Source organism: Diaphorina citri, unplaced genomic scaffold (genome assembly GCF_000475195.1).
Source record: "Diaphorina citri unplaced genomic scaffold, Diaci psyllid genome assembly version 1.1 scaffold1700, whole genome shotgun sequence".
NCBI lineage: Eukaryota > Metazoa > Arthropoda > Insecta > Hemiptera > Psyllidae > Diaphorina > Diaphorina citri.
Genome location: NW_007379126.1, coordinates 7,471 through 34,710, shown reverse-complemented (window position 1 = coordinate 34,710; position 27,240 = coordinate 7,471). Strand labels below are relative to the sequence as shown.

Below are 27,240 nucleotides of genomic sequence, written 5' to 3'. Positions count from 1 at the left end.
TCACCAATGGCTTTTTTTTTTCTTTTACCTCGCTTGCGGGTTTCCAAGTAGATCTTGGGCGGACAACCGGGGGGACACTCCATCCTAGTTAACAAACAGATGGGCGATTAGTTATTGATATAAGGCTGATTTAAATACAGAATATTACAGACTTCATTTTCTTACATTTTTTTGTCTGTTTGTGTGTTTGTTTGGTTCATCGTTTGATTGTTTTTTTTTTCTTCTTCTTCTTCTTCTTGTAGATCTTGGGCGGACAACCGGGGGGACACTCCATCCTAGTTAACAAACAGATGGGCGATTAGTTATTGATATAAGGCTGATTTAAAACATTCGAACCCACGGTTTTGAATCCACAATCCAATGCCCAGGGAACTGTACGATTGGGATTGACAGTATTTTGGACTATAATGTACCTCATTTCTCTCTCTTTCTCTTCCAAATTAATCATTGGGAAGGGAGGGAAAGGAAGATAGAGAAAGAGGAAACACTGCTATATTCCCAGGAAGTTCAAGCAGTTAATAGCTTACCGGTATCCCTTCTCTAGCATATGGTAGACATCGGTAAGGTCCACTCCTGGATAGGGTGACATGCCATTCTTCCAAATTAATCATTGGGAAGGGAGGGAAAGGAAGATAGAGAAAGAGGAAACACTGCTATATTCCCAGGAAGTTCAAGCAGTTATGGCAGAGGGAGAAATAGCTTACCGGTATCCCTTCTCTAGCATATGGTAGACATCGGTAAGGTCCACTCCTGGATAGGGTGACATGCCGTAGGTTGCTATCTCCCATAGGAGAATACCGAACGCCCATACATCTGACTGCAAGTGATAAAGAAATAAAACATGTTTTTTTTTAGTTAACATTTCTAGGTTCATAAGAACAGATGCAATTTACATTTTGATCTGCATGCCGTAGGTTGCTATCTCCCATAGGAGAATACCGAACGCCCATACATCTGACTGCAAGTGATAAAGAAATAAAACATGTTTTTTTAGTTAACATTTCTAGGTTCATAAGAACAGATGCAATTTACATTTTGATCTTGGTCAAAAGGCCGAGAAACTTACACCTGGAATCCTGTATAAGATCGATGACTTACCTTAGTAGAAAACTCGTTATAAGCTAGGGCTTACTTTAGTAGAAAACTCGTTATAAGCTAGGGCTTACACCTTCAAATCACAATACCTACATTTTAGAATTCAGTTTCATTATCTTCTCTATCTTGAGCAAACTAGGACTTTCATTTGAACATTTGGAAATACGAGTTGCAATGATTCGGATCACATGAACTTCTAATATTAGGGACATGGTAGATATGCTAGATGTTATGCCGTCCGCACACTTTCAATATTTCTGTCAATACTATTGAAAATACTTGTATTGTTAGTACAATTGATATTGTGTGTCAATATAGCTTAACTCCATACAAAAAGCCAACTCTAAGGCTTACGTGCACGGGCAAACAGCCCTACAAGTCGAATTAAGCTTATACGAATACACGTGCGTCAATATATCTTTCTTATTAAAAATATTGTTAATAGGTCGGCACACTGTCGATATTTTTACAATATTGACAAAAATATTGATAGGAATTATCATAGTCGTGTTAATAGTGTGGGTGGGTGGCATTAGTCAGAAACAACTACTTACAATTTTTTTCTATTTTTAATATTATTATTTATTTTTTTGCATTGGTTTGGCACTAAGCCTCGACCATACAGCTAGAGTTAATGTGTTTTTTTAAAAATGAATATTTAATATATACAATTAGATCTATGAATTATCTCTCAAGATCAACTCGTGGTGAAAGGAAAATCTAAGCCTTATTTATACTTTGGTGTATGTTACTTATTGCTTAACGACTTGGTAAGCCCTGATCATTAGGCCTACTCCTAACTGGACGAGCTATCAGATCGGTCAAGTCGCCAGGTTATTCTACGGTCCTGTCTCCGCACAGATAACACGGTACCGCACGACGCACAACTTACCTTGCTTCCCCCGCTGCTGTGTTTGGGAGCGTGGTTATGCCGCGACCTGGCCTTACCACCCCGGGATGGGGGGGTGCTGGAAGGGGGAGGGAAGGAGTCGTCCGTGTCCGGGGTGTGGTCGGGGCCCTCGGCTTCGGAATCTGCCCCTCCACCACTGCGGTGGTTGTTCACCTGACTGTCACTTCGTCCTGAGACACCTGAAATGAGAAATGAAATTGAAATAGAGTTCTTGTTAGTTTTTCTCCTGTCATGTCCTCCGTCCTTCTTCTCTCCTCAATATCGATTAGGTCTTAATAGGGGCGATTAAGACCTAATCGATAACATAAATTCAATATCGGAGCGATTAAGATCAGTTTCAGTTTCCTCTACAAAAAAAAAAGTTCATTTTATAGTGGATGCTCCAAATTTTCGGAGTCTGGCCCAAAGTAAAGATCAAGGGGACGGGAAAAATGAAGCCCTGTTCCTCTATCAAACCTCTCCTAAAAATATAAAAAGTGTGAAATTTGCTTCAGCATTCGTTGCTAAGTATTTGGTACTCACTATTGGCGGGGGAGAATGACCTACAGGTGTGTCCACACATAGTCGACTGACCGTCGATCGATGTCGACTGAACCGTCTACACTGCCTCGATAACATAGATTCATATGGATCGACGGTCGACTATGTTTGGACACACCTTAATAGTCAACACCTCCTGCAAGTCCTGTTCGTAAACACTCACCATTTTTTTCTTTTTTAAGCATTTATTTTAAGACTAACATCTTGGGTCTTTGCCCCTACACTCACCATTGGTTTCATGATGTTCGGAAGGCGTGTCGGGAGTTTCCTGATCTCCACTCACATACTGGGAGTCTCGGAATGAACTACTCGAGGATAGGAGACTCGTTCTCTTGGGAGGGGCAGGGGCGGTTTTGCCTCGCTTGTTGGTGTGGCGTCTCATTTGGACGCTCAGACTAGAAGTTTTGCTCAGCGAGGCCGGGGCTCCAAACGTGCTCAGTTTGCGCTCCTGTACTGGCTCTGTGAGGAGGGAGAAGTAAGAGGAATGAGATAAGAGAATCCCCTTCCTAGCTCTAGCCTTTTCCTACTTATGTAAATAGGGTATTTGAGATATGAGAATAGAATTACTCATGTAATGCACTGTCTACGGGGAGATAAAAACAATAGTTTATGCTCGGTAGGACGGACGGCCCGATTGAGGTGATTTCCAATGTGATACAAAAATGAATCACACCATAGATAAGTAATGTCTTAATATTTAACAACAATTTGTTCTAAAGCATTTACATTAAAAAGCAGAAAAAAAGTCGCCACAAATATTTCAGTAGGCAGCTATGTGGTAATCTTCGAGTTGTGTACCATCGGCTTGAAAGAGCCAGTAGCCTGGTCCTGATTTCTAATCAGAGCCAGTCCCAATATTTCACTTTGATTTCAGTCTTACTAAACTGTTCAACCGACCATGGCAAATTGGGATCTAAAGGAAAAGGAGCTAAATAATCTCAAAACTACAAGTCTTGAATGACAAGTTCAGTGAAATATAGCTATGAAATACACACACATGTAAGCCAAGTAGAATAGAGAGTAAATAAAACCGGATTTAAACGAGGTGACTAAATCCGGCTTCTTTTGCAGAGGTAGATACCTACACGATACATTTCGTACATTACAAAGAGTGAGTTTTCTATCACAACACTACATAGACTGTAAATTTCACACGTGAGGAGGGAGAAGTAAGAGGAATGAGATAAGAGAATCCTCTTCCCAGCCCTAGCCTTTTCCTACTTATGTAGATAGGGTATTTGAGATATGAGAATAGAATTACTCATGTAATGCACTGTCTACGGGGGAGATAACAATAGTTTATGCTAGGTAGGACGGACTGCCCGATTGAGGTGATTTCCAATGTGATACAAAAATGAATCACAACATAAATAGGTAATGTCTTAATATTTAACAACTAATCGAAAAAAAAAAAATCGAAAATCGTGAATCTTTGTGTTTAAGCAGAGAGCTTTCTCACAACTTTGTGGGTATCACAGTATTACAAGTCTTTCATTTGCTCAATCATCATATTTATTATTGCTCGTCTCTTCGACTTGTAATGCCGCCACTGGTCGCTACTCGATTAAAGTAGCTACTCCAATTGCCTCACGAGGTCTGAGTGCACCCCGAACTCCAAGCACAGACCGAAAAAAACCTCGGCCCCGCCGGGAATCGAACCCGGACCTCCTGCGTGCAAGCCTAGTGTGATACCCACTTGGCCACGATATTAAAAAAATATTTAACAACTATTTGTTCTAAAGCATTTACATTAAAAAGCAGGAAAAAAGTCGCCACAAATATTTCAGTAGGCAGCTACTTAAGATAAATTACACCATTAGGTAATTTGAGCCAACCTAGTGAGCTTGGGAGGTAGCGCGTCTGCCTTATAAGCCTTCGATTTCCGCTCGGGTAGGATTTTATCCTAAACAGATAAGGTTCGTTCTCGGAACGGCTGGCTTTTTTCTATCCTGTCTTCCTTCTCTTTTAGGTTTCGGGACGATAAGACCTCCGTTATTACAGTTCCCTTTACAAAACATCTTTTTAAAAAAAGTTCAAATATTTAATCAAACTTAGGTTATCGTCTATTGTACTTACCATTTTGTGGTAAGTCATTGGTGAGAATCATATTGTGAACACTAGATGGAGGTCCTCCTCCTCCGCCATGAGGTTTCTTGTAAGGTAACTGAGGTGTTCCACTGCCTTGAAGCTGTTTCTCTACCTCTGAAATACAAAACAAACCATGTCCATACAGAAATTAGACTCGTGTGGTCTGTGTCGTACTATGCCCATGCCCATCCCATATGTCCCTCATGAGAAGGGCGATAAGAGACATTTAGGTGCTGAGTGAACACAAGAACACCACAAATGATTCATGTGGTCTGTCCCTCATTTGGATAGGCGATAGGACATTCATTTAGATGTTGGATCAACACGAGAACACCAGAAATTAACCCCCATATTTGCAAACGAAACAGGAGTGCAAATTTTTTGTTGGCCATGGAATCGAACATGACAGTCTTAAAGTAGAGAATTTGTATTTTACCGTATAATAAAGATTTTTGATTTTACTGTGTGGAAAGGGCGGTCTTGATAATAAACTCATTTTATGTTATTTCTAGTCTAATAATTGGATTATTAAACAATAAAATTTACCTTCTATTATGTTGGACTCCTGAAACATATTCTCCAAGGCGTGATGTATTTCCTTGAACGAGGGCCTATCTTCTGCTTTCCACTGCCAACATTGTCTCATCAGTTCGTAGATCTTGGGCGGACAACCGGGGGGACACTCCATCCTAGTTAACAAACAGATGGGCGATTAGTTATTGATATAAGGCTGATTTAAATACAGAATATTACAGACTTCATTTTCTTACATTTTTTTGTCTGTTTGTGTGTTTGTTTGGTTCATCGTTTGATTGTTTTTTTTTTCTTCTTCTTCTTCTTCTTCTTTTTGTTTTCTCTTCTCCAAAGATGATTAGGATTCAGTATTGTTTATGACTAATAGATATTAATCTCACCAATGGCGTACAACCGGGACACTCTTTTCTTCTTAAACTATCGGGATGGGGGATTAGGAATCATAGATAGCACTGAAGAACATTGGAATCCACGGTTTTTGAATCCACAATGCCAATGCCCAGGGAACTGTACGATTGGGATTGATCGGCAGTTACTTTAGGACTATAATGTACCTCATGGTTGCTATCTCTCTTCTCTTACCAAATAATCATCGGGAAGGGAAGGGAAAGGAAGATAGGGAAAGAGGAAACACTGCTATATTCCCAGGAAGTTCAAGCAGTTAATAGCTTACCGGTATCCCTTCTCTAGCATATGGTAGACATCGGTAAGGTCCACTCCTGGATAGGGTGACATGCCATAGGTTGCTATCTCCCATAGGAGAATACCGAACGCCCATACATCTGACTGCAAGTGATAAAGAAATAAAACATGTTTTTTTAGTTAACATTTCTAGGTTCATAAGAACAGATGCAATTTACATTTTGATCTTGGTCGAAAGGCCGAGAAACTTACACCTGGAATCCTGTATAAGATCGATGACTTACCTTAGTAGAAAACTTGTTATAAGCTAGGGCTTACTTTAGTAGAAAACTCGTTATAAGCTAGGGCTTACTTTAGTAGAAAACTCGTTATAAGCTAGGGCTTACCTTAGTAGAAAACTCGTTATAAGCTACGGCTTACCTTAGTAGAAAACTCGTTATAAGCTAGGGCTTATCTTAGTAGAAAACTCGTTATAAGCTAGGGCTTACCTTAGTAGAAAACTCGTTATAAGCTACGGCTTACCTTAGTAGAAAACTCGTTATAAGCTAGGGCTTATTTTAGTAGAAAACTCGTTATAAGCTAGGGCTTACTTTAGTAGAAAACTCGTTATAAGCTAGGGCTTACTTTAGTAGAAAACTCGTTATAAGCTAGGGCTTACCTTAGTAGAAAACTCATTATAAGCTTACTAGTAGAAAACTCGTTATAAGCTACGGCTTACTTTAGTAGAAAACTCGTTATAAGCTAGGGCTTACTTTAGTAGAAAACTCGTTATAAGCTAGGGCTTACCTTAGTAGAAAACTCGTTATAAGCTACGGCTTACCTTAGTAGAAAACTCGTTATAAGCTACGGCTTACCTTAGTAGAAAACTCGTTATAAGCTACGGCTTACCTTAGTAGAAAACTCGTTATAAGCTAGGGCTTACCTTAGTAGAAAACTCGTTATAAGCTACGGCTTACCTTAGTAGAAAACTCGTTATAAGCTACGGCTTACCTTAGTAGAAAACTCGTTATAAGCTAGGGCTTACCTTAGTAGAAAACTCGTTATAAGCTAGGCCCTCCGGTGCCGTCCATTTGATAGGAAACTTAGCTCCGGCATGTGCTGTATAGGTATCATCTCTCATCAGACGAGCCAGACCGAAATCCGCCACCTGGGAAATAAATGGAAAACATTAGTGAAATATTTCATGGAAGTTAAAGGATAAAAAGGAGAAAATAGAATAGAAATATAGAAAAGAATATACCAACCTCTATGGCCGAGTAGGTATTTCACTAGGCTTGCACTCCGGAGGTCCATTGTGTACCTCATGTCCTGATAAATTTTTCTTACCCAGGTCTTGATTCACACAATCTTTCCACCCCTTTTCTTCTCCTCACTTCCATTCTCTGCATGAGGAGGAAGAGGAGGAGGGGAAGGAGATCGATGAAGTGGAGAGCGAGTTGGGATGTATGGAGTATACGGAATGAGGAAGAAAGTGAGTACTAAATCTAATATACAAAAATGAATATTTGTTTTTGAAATAAAATAAATATCTTCTAAAGGTCTCTCATATCCTCTTATTTATTGTACGATTGGTTTTAGAACTTGAAATAAAAGATAGATGACTAGAGCATTCACATTTGGACGGTCCATTTGATTTGATTTTTCCCCTCCAGGAGTTAACGTCACTGTAGAACTACTACGGGTTGATTTGAAAGGAGAAAATTGGACAAGTTGGAATTTGAGGACACAAGATATCTTTTAGTAAAAAGGGATGATTTTTTTCATGCCGATGCATTCAGCATTTGAAAATCACCTAGGTTCCTAGGGATTCTACTTACCCCCGTGATTTTCTATTCAAGGAAATCTTACTTACCTAGCAGCTGAACCAGGTTAGGATGTTTCATTTCCTTCATGATCGCTGCCTCGTCTAGAAAGTCTTTTAAAGCCATCGTATCCTCCTGGAAAAATAGAAATAAACAGGTTAGCAAATAATTTCTATTTTATAGATATTACTTTCTATTATAAGTATTAGTTTCTTTTTATATTGAAGGAAATCTTACTTACCTAGCAGCTGAACCAGGTTAGGATGTTTCATTTCCTTCATGATCGCTGCCTCATCTAGAAAGTCCTTTAAAGCCATCGTATCCTCCTGGAAAAATAGAAATAAACAGGTTAGCAAATACTTTCTATTTTATAGATATTACTTTCTATTATAAGTATTAGTTTCCATTTTATAAATAAAATCCAGAAATACAACAGGCATCTTCTTGTATGTATTATTAATGGGAGGGCTTCTTGTATCCCATCAAATATACGAGACCTTGTTTAGACTGCTGGTGTAAAGGGACTTATTCGGGCAGGATAAACAAGTCATATTTTATTCTGCTCTATCTTCGATTCACCTGAGGCCAGCCACTCACTATCAGGTAGACAAGAAAGGTGTACCAGATCAGGTCTATCTGATACCTGATGAGCATTGAGCACATACACTATCAGGTAGACCTGACAGGCGGACCTGATCAGGTGTACCTGTCAGGTGTACTTGATAGTGTGTGGCTGGCCTGAGGAAGATAACCAGATTACCGGAAATGTACAGTGAGCCTTTTCCTCCGATTATTTTTCTGTCAAAAGGGTTGGTTACCCAAAGAAGTGTGGACTCACCTTCAACGTTTTCACAGCCACAGTCATATTGTACCTCTTCCACACAGCCTCGTACACATCGCCATACTGGCCCCCGCCTAGCTTATGTTTCATCACAATGTCAGTCCTGTTTATCTCCCACTCATCTGGCTCTGTACGGGAAAAACAAGAAAAATTCAGTTCACAGTCTGCTGTCGGAAAAACACCACAGTATAAAAGTAGATCTTCAGTAAAAAAAGAGTTGGCACATAGAGTAAAAAGACTGCTGACAGAGTGAAGAGGAGGGCAGAGAGCATAGAGCTTTTTGCTCTCAGTTCTATACCGTTTGAAGACGTCGCTTCCTTCTACATGCTCGATGCTCAATGCGCTAGGCTCTTCACTGCACTCTGTTTTTAGCTCAAGTCACAAAAGATACCAAGACATTTCAGAGATTGGTAAACAAGAGGTACTCCTTAGGCCAACCATTCACTATCAGGTCCACCTGATACCTGATAAGCACACACATTATCTGCTGACAGAGTGAAGAGGAGGGCAGAGAGCATAGAGCTTTTTGCTCTCAGTTCTATACCGTTTGAAGACGTCGCTTCCTTCTACATACTCGATGCTCAATGCGCTAGGCTCTTCACTCCACTCTGCTTTTAGCTCAAGACACAAAAGATACCAATACCAAGACATTTCAGAGATTTGAAAACAAGTGCTACTCCTTAGGCCAACCACTCACTATCAGGTCCACCTGATACCTGATAAGCACACACATTAACAGTTAGACCTGATAGGTACGGCTGAAAAGGTCCGTCTGTCAGGTCTACCTGATAGTGAGTGGCTGGCCTTAGATTGTATTTTAAGGCAACTTGTTTCCGTGTTTACTGAGTATTCTATTACCTGGACTGAGCGCGAACACAGTGGGTTTGTTATGTTTGGGGGCGGGATACAATAGTTGCGTGATGAGTAAACAAGGAGTACTCCTGCATGAGGAGGAAGAGGAGGAGGGGAAGGAGATCGATGAAGTGGAGAGCGAGTTGGGATGTATGGAGTATACGGAATGAGGAAGAAAGCGAGTACTAAATTTGAAATAAAATAAATATCTTGTAAAGGTCTCTCATATCCTCTTATGTAGAACCACTACGGGTTGATTTGAAAGGAGAAAATTGGACCAATTCAAGTTGGAATTTGAGGACACAAGATATCTTTTAATAAAAAGGGATGATTTTTTCATGCCGATGCATTCAGCATTTGAAAGTCACCTAGGTTCCAAGGGATTCTACTTACCCACGTGATTTTATATTGTTTGATTTTATTTCACGTTTGGTCTCACACAGGCGGATTCCTGGTTTCCCTCACCATCTTCCTCGCCACTCTGCTCCTGATGGTGGTGTCCACCTGGGTTTTCAGCCTCAAAACCAGCCACGAGTTCGACTCCTATCGACGTCAACTTTATTTCAGCCCGGACCAGATCCCGCGGGATCAATATGGTGGGATAATAGAGATATGCGCGGGATACGACCGGAGGACTCCGTTTGGTATTATTGGTGTGCATGAGGAGGAAGAGGAGGAGGGGAAGGAGATCGATGAAGTGGAGAGCGAGTTGGGATGTATGGAATATACGGAATGAGGAAGAACGAAGAAAGCGAGTACTAAATTTGAAATAAAATAAATATCTTGTAAAGGTCTCTCATATCCTCTTATTCATGGTACGATTTGTTTTTAGAACTTGAAATAAAAGATAGATGACTAGAGCATTCACATTTTGTACGGTCCATTTGATTTGATTTTTCCCCTCACGGAGTTAACGTCACTGTAGAACTACTACGGGTTGATTTGAAACGAGAAAATTGGACAAATTACACATGCGAGTAGAAGTAGGTTAGAAGTTAAAATTCACGTACGTGATTGTGTTAACACATGGGGAATATGAGGATGCACATATTTTACATATGTACTGCAATAATGATAATAATATGCAAGTAGATTGTAGAATTGTAGAGTAGAATTGTATACAGTCGGGGAATGGAGAAAAAGGAGGAGAAGGAGGAGGAAGAAGAAGAAGAAGGAGAAAGAGGAAGAGCAATTTCACACACTTCCAATAAATTTCGCCTTTCAATCGTAATCGTACCCTCGGGCCACACAAGAAGGAGGAGAAAGAGGAAGAGCAATTTCACACACTTCCAATAAATTTCGCCTTTCAATCGTAATCGTACCCTGGGGCCACACATCCCTTCCACAGAATTCCCGTTTTCACATCCATACATCTCCACTTTCTACTTTTTAGATTTTTCTCTTCCTCCTCCTCCTTCACTGCACTCCACTCCTCAGCTCTCCCATTCCATCATTCCTTCTTTCCCTCCACTGCAAATTCACCTTCGTCTCTCTCCCCTCAAAGGATTCTATCGGTGGTAGATTTATTTTTTCATCTGTGGTAGATTTCTTTTTCTTCTTTCAATTCCACCATTTACTTTTTTCTGTTCTGGTTTTGTTCCTTCTCCCTTCGCTCCCTCTCCCAAGCTTTTTGCTTCTTAACTGTGAATTATGAAGATTTATGTAGTGAACGAAAAATATCTTTGGAATTTTAGATTCTTCCGGGAGTTTTTTTCCTGTGGAAATATTTTTGCACGAGAGCTCCTATGCTATATGATGTTTCTACCAATCATTCACTTAGAAAAGGGGCCTTTAAGAGGTTGACCCAAAACTTATCAAATTTCGTCAAAAATTTGAGAGCTGAACAGACAAAAAATATGAAATCATCACGTTAAAACTTCGAATTCGTTTCGCTCTTTCATTAATCCACCTTGATTTTAAATTAAAAAGCCCTTCGTTTTATATACTACAGCTAGAACTTCATCTTTGTCTCTCTCCCGCTCTCTATCTTTCTCAAGGTATTATTTCCTTCTTTGTTCTATGCCTTCTTCTCTGTCTATCTTGTAGAATCTGCATAGGTATGATAACCATCTACCCATCTCTTTCTCCCTTCCTTTCTTTTCTTTGTAAATGCTCGTCTATGTTCTCTATCTCTCTCCATCCTCTGAACTTTTGTGTATTAATATCTCTGTCTAATTTGTTTCCGTGTTGACTGAGTATTCTATTACCTGGACTGAGCGCGAACACAGTGGGTTTGTTATGTTTGGGGGCGGGATACAATAGTTGCGTGATGAGTAAACAAGGAGTACTCCTTAGATTGTATTTTAAGGCAATTTGTTTCCGTGTTGACTGAGTATTCTATTACCTGGACTGAGCGCGAACACAGTGGGTTTGTTATGTTTGGGGGCGGGATACAATAGTTGCGTGATGAGACCGTCAGCATGCATGGAATGATGATGTACCAGCTCAGCGAGCGTGTTGAATTTACTCTCCATTGTTACATACACCTGAAATCAATATGAAACATATGAGGTCGAGTACATTTTCAATAGGTTCATTTTAAATTGACAGCATGAAGCAGGCAGGAACCAGTCAACAGAAACCAAAAACATAGAACGTAATACAGAAAAAGTCTTCAGTGATCTAGATCTATTAGCAGAAATGAACTACCGAACAAGAAGAACCATTTCCCCTATACTGGAACTCACATCCCCTCTTTTACCGTGGTATCGCCTGTACTAAACCATGGGAAATCTACCATCTCAGAGAGGAGAAATCAATTCCGTTTCCGAGAGGAAAACAAAACTATCAGCAACTTGTCTATCAATTGTTTTCATAAGTCTGAGTGCAACCTGAATTCCAAGCACAGCATTACCGAACAAGAAGAACCATTTCCCCTATACTGGAACTCACATCCCCTCTTTTACCGTGGTATCGCCTGTACTAAACCATGGGAAATCCACCATCTTAGAGAGGAGAAATCAATTCCGTTTCCGAGAGGAAAACACAACTATCAGCAACTTGTCTATCAATTGTTTTCATAAGTCTGAGTGCAACCTGAATTTCAAGCACAGCAGAGAGGAGAAATCAATTCCGTTTCCGAGAGGAAAACACAACTATCAGCAACTTGTCTATCAATTGTTTTCATAAGTCTGAGTGCAACCTAAATTCCAAGCACAGCATAGAAAAGAAAACTTTGAGCATACCGGGAACTGAACCCGGGGCTTCCGGTGTGCAAGTCTATACCCACTCGACCACAGAGACTGCTGAGAAGTACCCAGTATAATTGTACACCTTATGCTTGCATAAACTTGCATGGTTGCAGCCTACTTAGAAGTACGCCTCGGCTTCTAGTTCTAACTTGTTGATTCAGAATAGCTATGATACAGTTAGGATTAATTCCCCCCTCTGCATTCTCTTGATTACTCCCGGAGACCGGAGATACCTAGACCACTTTGGACATCATGTATGAATCTATGTATAAGATATGACTATAGATAGATCACTTCTGTTGATTCAGAATAGCTATGATACAGTTAGGATTAATTCCCCCCTCTGCATTCTCTTGATTACTCCCAGAGACCGGAGATACCTAGATCACTTTGGCATACCATAGGTATGACTAAGAAGCAGACCGGATGAACCCTAGGGGTTCCTGAAAGAACTCAATTTCGCAAAAGTTATGAGAAATTGAAATTCACAAAAGTTATGAAGTCTTTTGCTGTAAATACACTGTATTGTTGAACCCATAAACTACATAAGACCTTTAGACTGTTAGGGTAAAGGGACATTTCAGTCTCATTCGTCTTCTTCCCCCCTTTTTCGCCTTTTCCCATGTTCAGATGGGGTCGGCGTTTGTCGTCGGCCTTATTCAATCTCATTCGAGCAGGATAAACAAGGTATATTCTATTCTATGTACAAATGACTGGGTTTCGTACAAGCTCAACCCATCCTTTAGTGCTGTTTGCCCCTACACCGAAGCCTAAGGGTGGGCTTTTTGTGTATGTTGATTCAGAATAGCTATGATACAGTTAGGATTAATTCCCCCCTCTGCATTCTCTTGATTACTCCCAGAGACCGGAGATACCTAGACCACTTTGGACATCATGTATGAATCTGTATAAGATATGACTATAGATAGACCACTTTGGCATACCATAGATAGGTATGACTAAGAAGCAGACCGGATGAACCCTAGGGGTTCCTGAAAGAACTCAATTTCGCAAAAGTCATGAGAAATTGAAATTCACAAAAGTTATGAAGTCTTTTGCTGTAAATACACTGTATTGTTGAACCCATAAACTACATAAGACCTTTAGACTGTTAGGGTAAAGGGACATTTCAGTCTCATTCGTCTTCTTCCCCCTTGTTCGCCTTTTCCCATGTTCAGATGGGGTCGGCGTTTGTCGTCGGCCCTATTCAATCTCATTCGAGCAGGATAAACAAGGTGTATTCTATTCTATGTACAAATGACTGGGTTTCGTAGAAGCTCAACCCATTCTTCAGGGCTGCTTGCCCCTACACTTAAGCGGGTAAAGGGACATTTCAGTCTCATTCGTCTTCTTCCCCCCCTTCTTCGCCTTTTCCCATGTTCAGATGGGGTCGGCGTTTGTCGTCGGCCTTTCAATTTCATTTTAGTCTCATTCGAGAAGGATAAACAAGGTTTGTACATAGAATAGTAATAATAATAACCCATCTAGCTATGTACAAATGCTATGTAGCTAGAATAGCTATGTACAAATGACTGCTTAACCCAAGCTTAACCCATCCTTTAGTGCTGTTTGCCCCTACACCTAAGCCTCAGGGTGGGCTTTTTGTGTATGAGATTCGTAGAGGGAATGGGTTACGTTACATTACATTGAAATGGGGGTCTTTCCTGACGAAATTCCTTTTTGCTGAGTCCAGAATGTAGGACTATTGCACCCAGAGGGAATGGCTTAATCCAACTTACCTTTCCATCACTGCAGTCTTCATTAATGCGGTAGTGGTACACCCGGCCCTCGTATCGCAAGGATATCGACCTCTGCCCCGGCGAGGACTCGCTCTCCCGCACTAGGAAGCTCCCGTTAATCCCCGAGCTGAGCAGATACTCCGCCGCGTTTCGTGAGATCGGGCCATGGTACCAGGAGTATTTCTCGAGGGAGTTGACCGGCGTGACATAGTTGCTCGGGACCCAGCCCACTTGACCGCCCGAGCTGTGCGCCTCGCACCACTCGCCCGACTTGTTGTAGGACAGAATGCGAATTTGATCACCTGATGAGGGGGAAAAGAAATGGGAATAATTAGAAGAAGAACAGAAATTTGAAGAAAAAGAATAATTCGAGTCAAGAAGATCTGGAAGACCAGAAGTAAACCTGCTAAGCCAGCGGCCGGCGATAGCAAGTTGAATGCAACAGTTCTAAATGGACAACCTAAGTTAAGCAATGTTGCGCGTGGTTAGTATCCGTATAAGTGACCATCTGGGCAATGGCGTGCCGAACGCTTTTCAAAAGGCCAAATGGATCGTAAAACCCCCGTCAATGGATGATCGTAAAAACCCCGTCCGAAAGACCTTAGCAGTTATACAGTGAAGTATCCTAGTGCAGGCACTGACCAAGTTTACTGCCTATGTACTGGATCAGGGAAGAATTGTGGAGAACTTACAGGATCAAGGTAAAATGATTAGGTCTGTCCTTAAAGCCTATTGCATGCCTTAAAACTCATAGTGAATGGGGAATTTCTATCCGATGAGTTAAGACTTTTTATTAGACTGATCTAATGGAAATAAATTTTCAACATTTTTATAGCATCAGTTGAACTTATCTGACCGTGTGCGGGGGTTTCCAGGGTACAGAATTTTTTTCCAAATTTAATAAAAATCGGAAAAGAATGATCGAAGTGAAATTCAAGCCAGCGTGCAGCGCAGCACACTACCTATGGCACTTAAAATGCACCAGAGCTAAGCCAGCGGCCGGCGATAGCAAGTTGAATGCAACAGTTCTAAATGGACAACCTAAGTTAAGCAATGTTGCGCGTGGTTAGTATCTGTATAAATGACCATCTGGGCAATCGCGTTCTGAACGCTTTTCAAAAGGCCAAATGGATCGTAAAATCCCCGTCAATGGATGGTAAAAGAAAGTTAGCAGTTATACAGTGACGTAAAAGTATGTCCACACATAGTCGACCGGCCATCGATCGATGTTGACTGACACGTTCACAGCGCCTTAACAAAAGATATTCCTCGTCGATCGACGGCCGGTCGACTATGTTTGAACACACCTCAAGGTCGGACCAAAAACTTACCTTTCTTAAGACTAAGTTGATTATCACCGCCCGCCTGGAAGTCGTACAGGGCGACAAAAAGTTGCGGGTCATTCTCCTCCTGGGCCAGGAGGTTCTCTTTGGATGTCCACCGGATGGCGGACTCGGACAGGGGGAGGGGAAGGGAGGTGGTGGAGGGGGGATCACCATCCGGCAGGTCGGGGATGTGCGGCAGCGGTCGCATCTGACGCAACGCTTCTGAAACAGACAACCCGGAGACGGTGGTGTTAGAACGAACCGACACGACGCGGCGAAAAGTCGCACCTTTCAGTGTAATTTCAACAGATTTTTTAATACCAGCATCTAAATGGGAAGTGTCTACTGTGTATCTTCTAGTTCATCTGATGAGACGCATACTGAGAGATGAGAGAAAAAAAAGGAGGAAGAGCAATTTCACACACTTCCAATAAATTTCGCCTTTCAATCGTAATCGTACCCTCGGGCCACACATCCCTTCCACAGAATTCCCGTTTTCACATCCATACATTTCCGCTTTCTACTTTTCACATTTTCCTCCTCCTCCTTCACTGCACTCCACTCCTCAGCTCTCCCATCCCCGATTTCACATTCCATCCTTCCTTCTTTCCCTCCACTGCAAATTCACCTTCGTCTCTCTCCCCTCAAAGGATTTTATCGGTGGTAGTTTTATTTTTTCATCTGTGGTAGATTTCTTTTTCTTCTTTCAATTCCACCATTTACTTTTTTCTGTTCTGGTTTTGTTCCTTCTCCCTTCGCTCCCTCTCCCAAGCTTTTTGCTTCTTAAGTGTGAATTATGAAGATTTATGTAGTGAACGAAACATATCTTTAGAATTTTAGATTCTTCCGGGAGTTTTTTCTTGTAGAAATATTTTCGCACGAGAGCTCCTATGCTATCTGATGTTTCCACCAAGAATTCACTTAGAAAAAGGGGCTTTGAGAGGTTGACCCAAAACTTATCAAACTTGAAATTTTGTCAAAAATTTGAGAGCTGAACAGACAAAAAATATGAAATCATCACGTTAAAATTTCGAATTCGTTTCGCTCTTTCATTAATCCACCTTGATTTTAAATTAAAAAGCCCTTCGTTTTGTATACTACAGCTTGAACTTCATCTTTGTCTCTCTTTTTCGCACGAGAGCTCCTATGCTATCTGATGTTTCCACCAAGAATTCACTTAGAAAAAGGGGTTTTAAGAGGTTGACCCAAATCTTATCAAATATGAAATTTCGTCAAAAATTTGAGAGCTGAACAGACAAAAAATATGAAATCATCACGTTGAAACTTCGAATTCGTTTCGCTCTTTCATTAATCCACCTTGATTTTAAATTAAAAAGCCCTTCGTTTTGTATACTACAGCTAGAACTTCATCTTTGTCTCTCTCCCGCTCTCTATCTTTCTCAAGGTATTATTTCCTTCTTTGTTCTATGCCTTCTTCTCTGTCTATCTTGTAGAATCTGCATAGGTATGATAACCATCTATCTCTTTCTCCCTTCCTTTCTTTTCTTTGTAAATGCTCGTCTATGTTCTCTATCTCCCTCCATCCTCTGAACTTTTGTGTATTAATATCTCTGTCTGTTTTCTGCGCTTATCTGGGTACTTTCTGTTCTTTTATGAAAAGGAAAGAAAGCAAGAGAGAGGGAGAGAGGGGGGAGGGGGAGGGAGAAAAAGAAATTCCTCCTGCTGAAGTAATTGAAATGCTGCTGATGATGCAAATACGGCGTTATTTGAAAGCAAGTCACTTGGAGATTGAAACAAGAGGAAGGATGTGGACACAATATAATACGAGAAAGAAATTAAAAATGTATCAAGCGGGATTTAAGGCTCATGATGATCAGATGGACATGTTAAGAGAGAGGACATCCGGAGTATTGACACGCCTAGTGCAGAGCTCTCACACTGAGCAACGCTTCGAGGGTGATTATTGTGATTTACCATTTACCAGTAATCCCATTTTACTAGCCAGCCTAGTTAGCTTAAAGGGTAGGGCGCCAGAAGTGAACTTCATCCTAAACAAGTAACGTTCGTTCTCGGAACGCCTGGCTTTTTCCCATCCTGTTCTCCTTTTGTGCGTGACGGCCAAGTTTCATTCACTACTTGCTAAGAGGCTTGGCATGCTCTGTCATGAGTGACACAACTGGTTTTTAGCTGAGTGTACGTATGTGGATGCGTTTTCAATGTTTTTTTTTTTCATTCATAAAACTTGATTCTAAAGCTTTAGGTAGAGATTAAGGCGTCTGAAAGTATACTGGGTTGAAAGAAGTAGCCTCCACGACTCATAACTTAATGCCTGGGCCTGTGAGTGTGACTGTGGTGTGATGCTTGTGCCCGTGAGTGTGCCTGATGTGTTGATTGCGTCTGTATGTCTGTGTGTATGTAAAGTGATGGGTATGAGATCACCTATATCTCTACTATGTGCTGCTCCCATGTCTGGTCTGCCTACTCATACCCTGCTCTTACTACTAAATTTCTTTTTCTTTTTTCTCTCTCTTACTTTCTTAGTCACCTAGGTACTATTGTTTTATTATCATTTCTTTTTTTTCCTTTTATAGGTACTGTTATCACCTTTTTTTTTTTATTTAAACTAATCAGGGTGTTTTTGTAAAATGTACCCCCCATAATGTATCAAATATTTAAGACCTTGGTTAGACTGCGGGGGAAAAGGGACTTTTCAGTCCTATCCCAGCAGGATAAACAAGGTATATTCTATTGATCTATTCTATTCTATAACTTATAGGATATAATTTTCTTGCACTCCCCCGGCCTTCGATTTCCGGAAGAGTCTCTGTTCTTGGAGCACAGCCTCACGACTACAATTGAGCGACCATTTTCAAAGAGTAGCGACCAGACGACACTACTGCTGCTGCTGCTACTACTACTACTAACTACATTTTTTTTCCCAAGGCTTCATGGCAAAACCCCTTCCTTTGGTAATCGGCAATGATGTAAATAAGAGTACTCCTTAGATTGTATTTTAAGGCAACTTGTTTCCGTATTTACTGAGTATTCTATTACCTGGACTGAGCGCGAACACAGTGGGTCTGTTATGTTTGGGGGCGGGATACAATAGTTGCGTGATGAGTAAACAAGGAGTACTCCTTAGATTGTATTTTAAGGCAATTTGTTTCCGTGTTGACTGAGTATTCTATTACCTGGACTGAGCGCGAACACAGTGGGTTTGTTATGTTTGGGGGCGGGATACAATAGTTGCGTGATGAGACCGTCAGCATGCATGGAATGATGATGTACCAGCTCAGCGAGCGTGTTGAATTTACTCTCCATTGTTACATACACCTGAAATCAATATGAAACATATGAGGTCGAGTACATTTTCAATAGGTTCATTTTAAATTGACAGCATTAAGCAGACAGGAACCAGTCAACAGAAACCAAAACAAGTAAATTTGTTATATGAAAATCCTATAACACGGAATGTGTTGTACAAGCGATTGTAATATTGTAAAGGATGAAATTTCAAACCCTAATAAAAACCAATAAGATCAACAATACCATCACGAATTTCATCAGACTAATTGGGATTGATTTCACAAAAAAGATCACAAAATATTTGAAACTGCGCCCACCAATATTCTAACGGAGAAAGAAACCGAGATATCGTCGGTAAATCCACAACATGTCTAAGTCATTGACCACAAATCAGACCGTTCTGAGTTCGAACCAGATATTGGCAAAAAAAAAAACTGGGGCTATTATCAAATCTGACGCAGGCAAATATCGAATTCTATCAGAGATCTAAATTCTTTACGTAGTCGATTTTTTTTTGTTATCTCGGAAGATAGAATTTGGTATTCATGTTTGACATTTAAGATCTAATTTGGGTCAACTGAATATCTTGGGGATACTTTTAGCTACGATTAAAGATAAATGTTTCAGCAGATAATGCCTCATTCAAACACCTCTTTCATTCAGTAGCAATGAAACACTTGAGAATCGATAAGCTGTTCTCCAAGCTGGCGTTCTTGTTTGGGGAATAAAGCGGTCAAAAACTGCGAAAAAGCGTTCAAAATTCTGCTGATGATGAAGATTGCTCCAATAGTAATCAAAGTTTCCTTTAGTAAAGTGAAAAATTGTTGCGGCCGGCCCATTGTTGAAGTTAGCCCCCGGGTCCCCGTTAGGCTATGAAAGGCCCTGACTATTAGGTACCTCAAGATCATTCACTCGGCCGAATAATATGATCAAACTTGATTGTTCTTTGAATCTTCAACATGTGCCTAACACAAGATATTGTACTTCCACAGAGATACAGCTATACCTAACTCCAGCAGAATGGAATTCCTTAGGACACCCTCACAACTTGTGTGGTCCAATACTGGTCCTCCATAGGCCCCGTATACAAAGTGGGGCCCCTCCAAAATGACCTTGAGCATCCACCCTCTTTAATCACCTCTTATCACTACCATATTACAAGTGTAGCCCTACCATTAAAGTGTAGGTCCCAATTTGAAGTTATGCATTATTCTTATGCAACCAGAGGGGATTACCCTAATTAACGCTAATGGTAACTGTAAGTGGAATGACAGTGTGGTTTTTCAGAGCCATATGTATGTCATCGTTACGATGTAATTTGTAGTACACGCGGGGGTAATCTGTTTCTTTCGATTGTGTTTATATTCCCTCTGACATAGAATGCTTTGTCAATTGTGTTTATTTTATTCCCTCTGACACAGAATGCTTTGTCAATTGTGAACTGTGTAGGCGGGTTTGGTTTGGTGGTTGAGGTTTACAATAAGGACGCGTTTTTCACATTCCACATCGTAGAGACAATGAGTAATAGACTGTTGTGAACAGAGTGTGGTTTTGAGCGGGGGAGGTGTTGATTATTGATGGGGAATGGTGCACAGAATGCTTTGTCAATTGTGAACTGTGTAGGCGGGTTTGGTTTGGTGGTTGAGGTTTACAATAAGGACGCGTTTTTCACATTCCATATCGTAGAGACAATGAGCAATGAGTAATAGACTGTTGAACAGAGTGTGGTTTTGAGCGGGGGAGGTGTTGATTGTTGATGGGGAATGGTTCACACTCAAGTGTTGACTGGTTGAGAGGGAAGGATTAATTAACAAAGTTCAATTACCCCTTGGGTTGTGTGGACAGAAGTTATGCAATGGATTCCATAATGGAGAAAAGAATTAAGAAAGTCTCGAAGCAAGGAAGAAAAGTTGACTTCTGTTTGGGATGGTTTGAGTTAAATCTGGATTTAAAAATGAGAAATAACAATCTTCAATCAGATTAAACTTGTCTAGTTGTCTACAAGAATTTCCTTATACAGCTTCAGTTTGGAGGAGTGTCTTTCATTAATCAAAGTTTATGCTATCTTGTTCTTACCTAAAATGAGAATTCCTAGTTGCAAGTTGCAGAATCTAAAGGCGTGGTATAGGTACAAGTACATACTCGTACATATCAAATCAAAGTCTTCTTCTTTTACTGCACCTTTTCCCAATCTTATTTGTAGGTACAAGTACATACTCGTACATATCAAATCAAAGTCTTCTTCTTTTACTGCACCTTTTCCCAATCTTATTTGGGGTCGGCGTTACTACCCTCCTTTATCCTACTCCTCCATACCCTCCTATCTAATGCCTCCTTTCTTCTCCATCCCTTTTCTCTCAAGTCTTCCTCAACCTTACCTGTCCACCTTATCTCTCCACATCAAATCAAAGGGAATATACAAAACTAGACAAGCTGTTGAAGAGTTCTTACCTTTTCGTAGCGAGGCGGATGCGGAACCTAAATTGTGGGTAAGATTTTTAGGCTAATTGAACAAGGTAGTTAACTGATACCACAGGATTCGAAATTTTATTCCTATGTCCCATAAACCCCATAATAAGCATGATAATGTACCGCAGCGCAGTAGAATTAATGAATGAAGTTTTTGATATAATCATTTAAATGCTGGAAAATAAGGCTCTACTACCTATACTCACCTAGTTAATTAAATAAGTATACATTTTAGATGGTCCAAATTCCTCCAAAATTGTTCCAAAGAAGGCACCAGAGATAAATCGGTCACCCAAGAACAAAATCAAATTACAAGGAATAATCAACTAATCTAAAAGATCTTAATGCTCTTCTAATCCATGAATAATTAGGATCAGAACTTTTAGAAATGCAGATGCGTGTCCACAAATCTTGTGTAACTTGTTTTCAACGAAAAAACTGGACTGGTGGTCGAATTGTTTTAAATTTAAATCACTTGTAAAGTGACAGGTAAACCTTTTCGTCGACTCGAGAGCTTGCGTTGGTAGATGATTACAGAGTTACAGACTCAAGAGAGTTCGGAGTTTAACGCTCTAGAATGTAGATGATGGTACTTAAATACCTACGGAGATGCGTTCCAAATTAGGAGAAAAATAGCTGAACAAATAGTGGAACAATACACAATGGCCCTATTGTTCTCTTGAGTTTTAACAACGATGTTGAAAGATGCGTCGAAAACGGACCACCATAATGGGGACTGGGTACGCCTCTAGTGGATTTCAACTCAAGATGTTGGATAGTTGGATGCACTGAGCCTTATTTTAATGGGCGGGTATAAATTATGGTACTTTGATAATGTAGGTGATTATACATAATCGGTAAATAATTAATCAATGTGTGAGTTCTTCTTTTGATAAACAAGCATATGATAGGAATCGATTCCTTGGTTGGTTTTGCAAAAGAAAACCCAACTGCTTGCGCAGATATAAGTTCATGTTGGAAAAACAATGATTTCGCCCGAACATTGTTGATCTTTTATTTGCTGACGCCAAGGCACACTTCTGAAGTGCTCAGGGACGCCAGAACGCTTTTCATCAAGAGAAATTGCATTATTGTTGTGCTAGTTGTTGATTTTCTTCTGCTGATGATAACACTACAAATAATAAAGAAAAGAACTTCATTTCATTTCAGAATAGGAAGAACACACGTTTGAGGTAATATCTAATTTCAAGACAAGTATAGAAATACTTATTCAAGGTAAGAAAAGCCTACTCAAATTTTCGAGAAGATTATGACGTCTTTAGCTTAAATCAACTTTGATTGAGATTATTGAGAAGTACTCTACTTGCATTTGACATTTTTCACAGTATAACAAGCAACACATTCGCTATTCTTTGTTTCATCGAATTAATTTTCTGAAAGCCTCACTTAACTACATCAGGTGCCAGTTACATCCACATGTAAATTCTAAACAGGCCTGATCAGTTCCCAGAGTACGTGTTGAAAGAGTTATGATTTATTACCAACTTCACTCCAGGAGCCAAGTTCTTCACTCGAAAATTAGACTACAAGCAACAAGTTCAGAGAATAGCATAGATTAAATTTATTTAGAGGTTATTAGAAACCCAATTTGGAAGTAAAAACAAAAAAGATAATCACTAAAGTGGTTTGAAATTGAAATTTGAAAATTTGAGTGAAGATTGGATTTGGGGTCTCAGGTCGTTGAGGTAGGTTCAGAGGTCATCCTAGTTGTAAGATTCTAGGATATCTAGTGAGTGCATTGATTATCTCAAATTAGAACCCAGAACTCCATCAGAATCAAGATTTTATATTCTTGGACTGGGTTGTGAACTTGATCTCTCTCATTTCTCCTTTTTTAGGCCCAACAATCCCAAACAGTATGTAAATGAGATAGCCATGGTCAAACGAACCAAGGACCAAGTTTGCTTGGTTCTATTCTGCCACACAGTGTTGGTAACTTATCTATGGTTCTGGTCTTTTTTCTTTCCTTTTTTTTCATAGAATATTTGCTGAAGGCTGATGCATGTCTTTTTGTATATGGCCAGATTGGGCAGTATGCATAGCTCAGATTGTTACATTGGAAAGTTCAAATAGGCTATGTACGTATACACGTTCTATCTACCTCAAATGTTCCGTGTATCTGTGTTGGCAACCTGTATGTATTGACATGATACCAAAACTGGATCGGCCCAGCAATTTATTTTGAACTTTTTGGTTTAATTTCAGATTGTAGACATAATCCTCCTTATTTAAGGTTCTGGCCTTTTTTCTTTCTTTTTTTTTCATAGAATATTTGCTGAAGGCTGATGCATGTCTTTTTGTATATGGCCAGATTGGGCAGTATGCATAACTCAGATTGTTACATTGGAAAGTTCAAATAGGCTATGTACGTATACACGTTCTATCTACCTCAAATGTTCCGTGTATTGTGTTGGCAACCTATGTATTGACATGATATCAAAACTGGATTGGGCCAGCAATTTATTTTGAACTTTTTTGGTCCAATTTCAGATTGTAGACATTATCTTTTGTTCATCATAAAACACAATAAAGCTGGAAGATGTACAGACATACAGGGTAATAAGAATACTGTTTTGATTCTCCTGACATTGGGTTCACCATTTGTTTGATAGGTACACTGTTCAAGAAGTCTGTAAACATGGAATTTGTCAACAGGGTTTTATCTAGGAATTCCTAAACTTCTATGCTCAAGTTATTTATGAAGAGATCACATCATTTATTTATTTTCGAGATTTACTTTAAGTAGCTTCAGATGTGTCAGCTGATTTAGTACTTTCTTTAGAATCTCTCCATTCCCATTCTCATCTTTTCAATTCATATGGTGTACGTCTTTGAATACGTTATATTTAGCTCGCCAAGTCTCCATGTTCTCGTGCTATTCAGGAGATAACACTTTTGTTAGGCGAGGGGGACTGACTTCACTTGTGTGTTGAATGTACTCTTGATTTGATTAGAAACATTTTTAAGTAGCTTCAGATGTGTCAGCTGATTTAGTACTTTCTTTAGAATATCACCATTCCCATTCTCATCTTTTCAATTCATATGGTGTACGTCTTTGAATACGTTATATTTAGCTCGCCAAGTCTCCATGTTCTCGTGCTATTCAGGAGATAACAAAAAACATCGATGTTGACATCGATGTTTTTGTTCCGATGTATCGATGTTTTCAAAACATCGATGTCGATGTCCCAACCCTACTTTGAATACGTTATATTTAGCTCGCCAAGTCTCCATGTTCTTGTGCTATTCAGGAGATAACACTTTTGTTAGGCGAGGGGGACTGACTTCACTCAAATTACAAAATCATATAAAAAATGGAAAAAAAATTCGATTATTAAAAACTGTACTTGAAAACTTCGAAACAAACTCTACGCCCAACAACCGCAACATAAAACTACGAACTAACGAAAAAAAATGTGAAGTCTGAAGAAACTAAACAAAACAACAAACAACTGAGTAAAAAATATCACGAAGACCAACGAGAGAAATATCAAACCACGATACCTTCGCGTTCAACCTTCAACACAACATAACATAGTCCAATCTTGAGCATCATGATGCGCGACTACGCGAATGATATCGGAGTGATTGAGATAAGTGTGTAGTAATACTATTTTTATGCTCAGCTGTATACTGCACTGATAAGAGCAAATGCGTCCAAACTGAAAATATGCAATATGTGCATAGTTCGCCCGTAGTAACAAACAGTAATATATGCATACCGAGTAGAAACAAACTAAGAAATTCCTATCGCGACTACGCGAATGATATCGGAGTGATTGAGATAAGTGTGTAGTAATACTATTTTTCTGCTCAGCTGTATACTGCACTGATAAGAGTAAATGCGTCCATACTTAAAATATGCAATATGTGCATAGTTCGCCCGTAGTAACAAACAGTAATATGCATACCGAGTAGAAACAAACTAAGAAATTCCTACAGAAGTCTGTAAACATGGAATTTGTCAACAGGGTTTTATCTAGGAATTCCAGAATTTCAAAGGAGAAATCCATCCTAAACTTCTATGCCCAAGTTATTTATGAAGAGATCACATCATTTATTTATTTTCGAGATTTACCAGAAGTCTGTAAACATGGAATTTGTCAACAGGGTTTTATCTAGGAATTCCAGAATTTCAAAGGAGAAATCCATCCTAAACTTCTATGCCCAAGTTATTTATGAAGAGATCACATCATTTATTTATTTTCGAGATTTACTGAAGATGTTTCCAAGTCTTCCCTGTATAAATAACATGAGATAGCATTACATCATTAGATTTTACGTGGTAAACGAGCATGCTCCTAAATCAAAATGGGAGATACATTTTAATTTCATTCTTGAAGAATGATTCTTCTGACTTTTTTACTTTTTTGTGTTTAATAACTAGGTGCGTGCCTATCTAAATCTACATCCTCTGGGCTCGATGCTAGCTGGGTATCCTAAATTACGTCTATGTGCTTAAGCTCCAGAAGATCTCCAGTCTGCTTTTCCTTAATTACAAGTTTATTATTTATGGGTTTATTTTTTTCCAGGTTACAAAAGAACCTTATAAAATATAAGAGAAATTGTTATCTTTAATAAAACTTTATACGAGCAAGGTTTGTAAGTAGAAGTTGTAAGTGGTTCAGGACATGAACAAAGAAATGGAGAGAGGCACAGAAAAGTTTGCCTAGAAAACTAATGTTTTTGAAAGCTGAGGACAAGAAATAGAATGCTCTCTTAGACAGCAATCTCAGTTAGCTTGGAGGGTAACACGTCTGCCTTGTAAGGTCGTAGCGTAGGTTCGATTTCCGCCCGGCGCAAAACTTCATCCTAAACAAATGAGATTTGTTCTTGAAACGGCTGGCTTTCTATCCTGCTCTCCTTCTCTCTTCGATTTCGAAACGATAAGACTTCAGGTGTTACAGTTCCCTCTATCAAAATTTTACAGATCTTGAAGATTATCAGATTCTTGATAGGTCTTTTTGCTACGCCTCTGCTCAATGTGACAGAAAGTAAAAACAATGACACCAGTAAGAAGCGTTGTCATACAAATCATCAGGAATAATTTGTACAATGAGTTCTACTGTCATGTTGGACTAATGATCTATTGTAATGCTATGGGCATTCATTGAAATAGTACACGAAGAGAACTGTGTCTACATAAAATTATGTAATCCAAAGGATGGGCTAGCAACAAACATCCCTCATGAAAACAAACACACAAGTGCCTTGGATGCCCTTGGTATTCTCAAATTGCAAACAATATTCATTTCATTTTGTCTCAAGAATTCCATTCTCTCTCTGCCCAAGAATGTTTTGCTCGGTGAGAATATTAGAATGAACTAAGAACCCTGACCTGCTAGCTGACTACCGTACCGCAAGATGAGATCATTTTGTATCTTCCTTTCTCATGGAATGTACTCATTTTAAAGAAGCATATTCAAGAGCTGAGGTGATGTGATTCAAATAAAACCATAAATAATGGACCTACCAATTTTGTTCGGACCAGGAAGTCTAGTACAGACCACTAAAGGGTCTTAGGTCTCACCAGAGGTGTTGTTAATTTTGAAGTTGTGGTCAAATATGAATAGTAAAATATGGATATGATGAAATCTACATAAATTTTTGGTATTGTTATGACTAGGAGATTTCAACGTCTTTGCCTCCTAAGACCTAAGCAATCCCAGTGATTGTCTTCTGAAAGGATCTCTTTTTGTAAAGATTGAAATATTTTACTGATTAGGGCAATTGAAGGTTCTATCTAGGCAGAAGCAAGATATAAATTCTTCTCTAGTCATGATTGAACCATAAGTATGGACCTGAAGAACTGACGATCCATGTGCAAGATCTTCAAAGAATACCAACAGAGCCCAGCCCATACTGAAGGAGTCTGTAGTCTGAACTTCCGAAGCTATCAGATCTCGTATATACCATAAGATCTT

General features: G+C 39.6%; 1 protein-coding gene across 1 annotated transcript in view; it reads right to left on the bottom strand.

Moving 5' to 3' along the window:
* The window catches only part of LOC103516918 (tyrosine-protein kinase Abl), a 34,980-nt gene extending 8,592 nt beyond the window's left edge, over positions 1–26,388 (bottom strand). The window contains exons 1-15 of the mRNA XM_026829186.1: positions 26,325–26,388; positions 21,278–21,304; positions 15,566–15,781; positions 14,235–14,536; positions 11,649–11,790; positions 8,450–8,580; positions 7,853–7,937; positions 6,834–6,964; positions 5,841–5,953; positions 5,180–5,322; positions 4,622–4,747; positions 2,774–3,004; positions 1,897–2,184; positions 1,099–1,127; positions 705–817 (exon numbers count right to left, since the gene is read on the bottom strand). Of these exons, the coding sequence (XP_026684987.1) occupies positions 705–817; positions 1,099–1,127; positions 1,897–2,184; positions 2,774–3,004; positions 4,622–4,747; positions 5,180–5,322; positions 5,841–5,953; positions 6,834–6,964; positions 7,853–7,937; positions 8,450–8,580; positions 11,649–11,790; positions 14,235–14,536; positions 15,566–15,781; positions 21,278–21,304; positions 26,325–26,388 (2,141 nt within the window). The remainder of the gene's footprint in view (positions 1–704; positions 818–1,098; positions 1,128–1,896; positions 2,185–2,773; positions 3,005–4,621; positions 4,748–5,179; positions 5,323–5,840; positions 5,954–6,833; positions 6,965–7,852; positions 7,938–8,449; positions 8,581–11,648; positions 11,791–14,234; positions 14,537–15,565; positions 15,782–21,277; positions 21,305–26,324) is intronic.
* Positions 26,389–27,240: the final 852 nt, after the last annotated feature.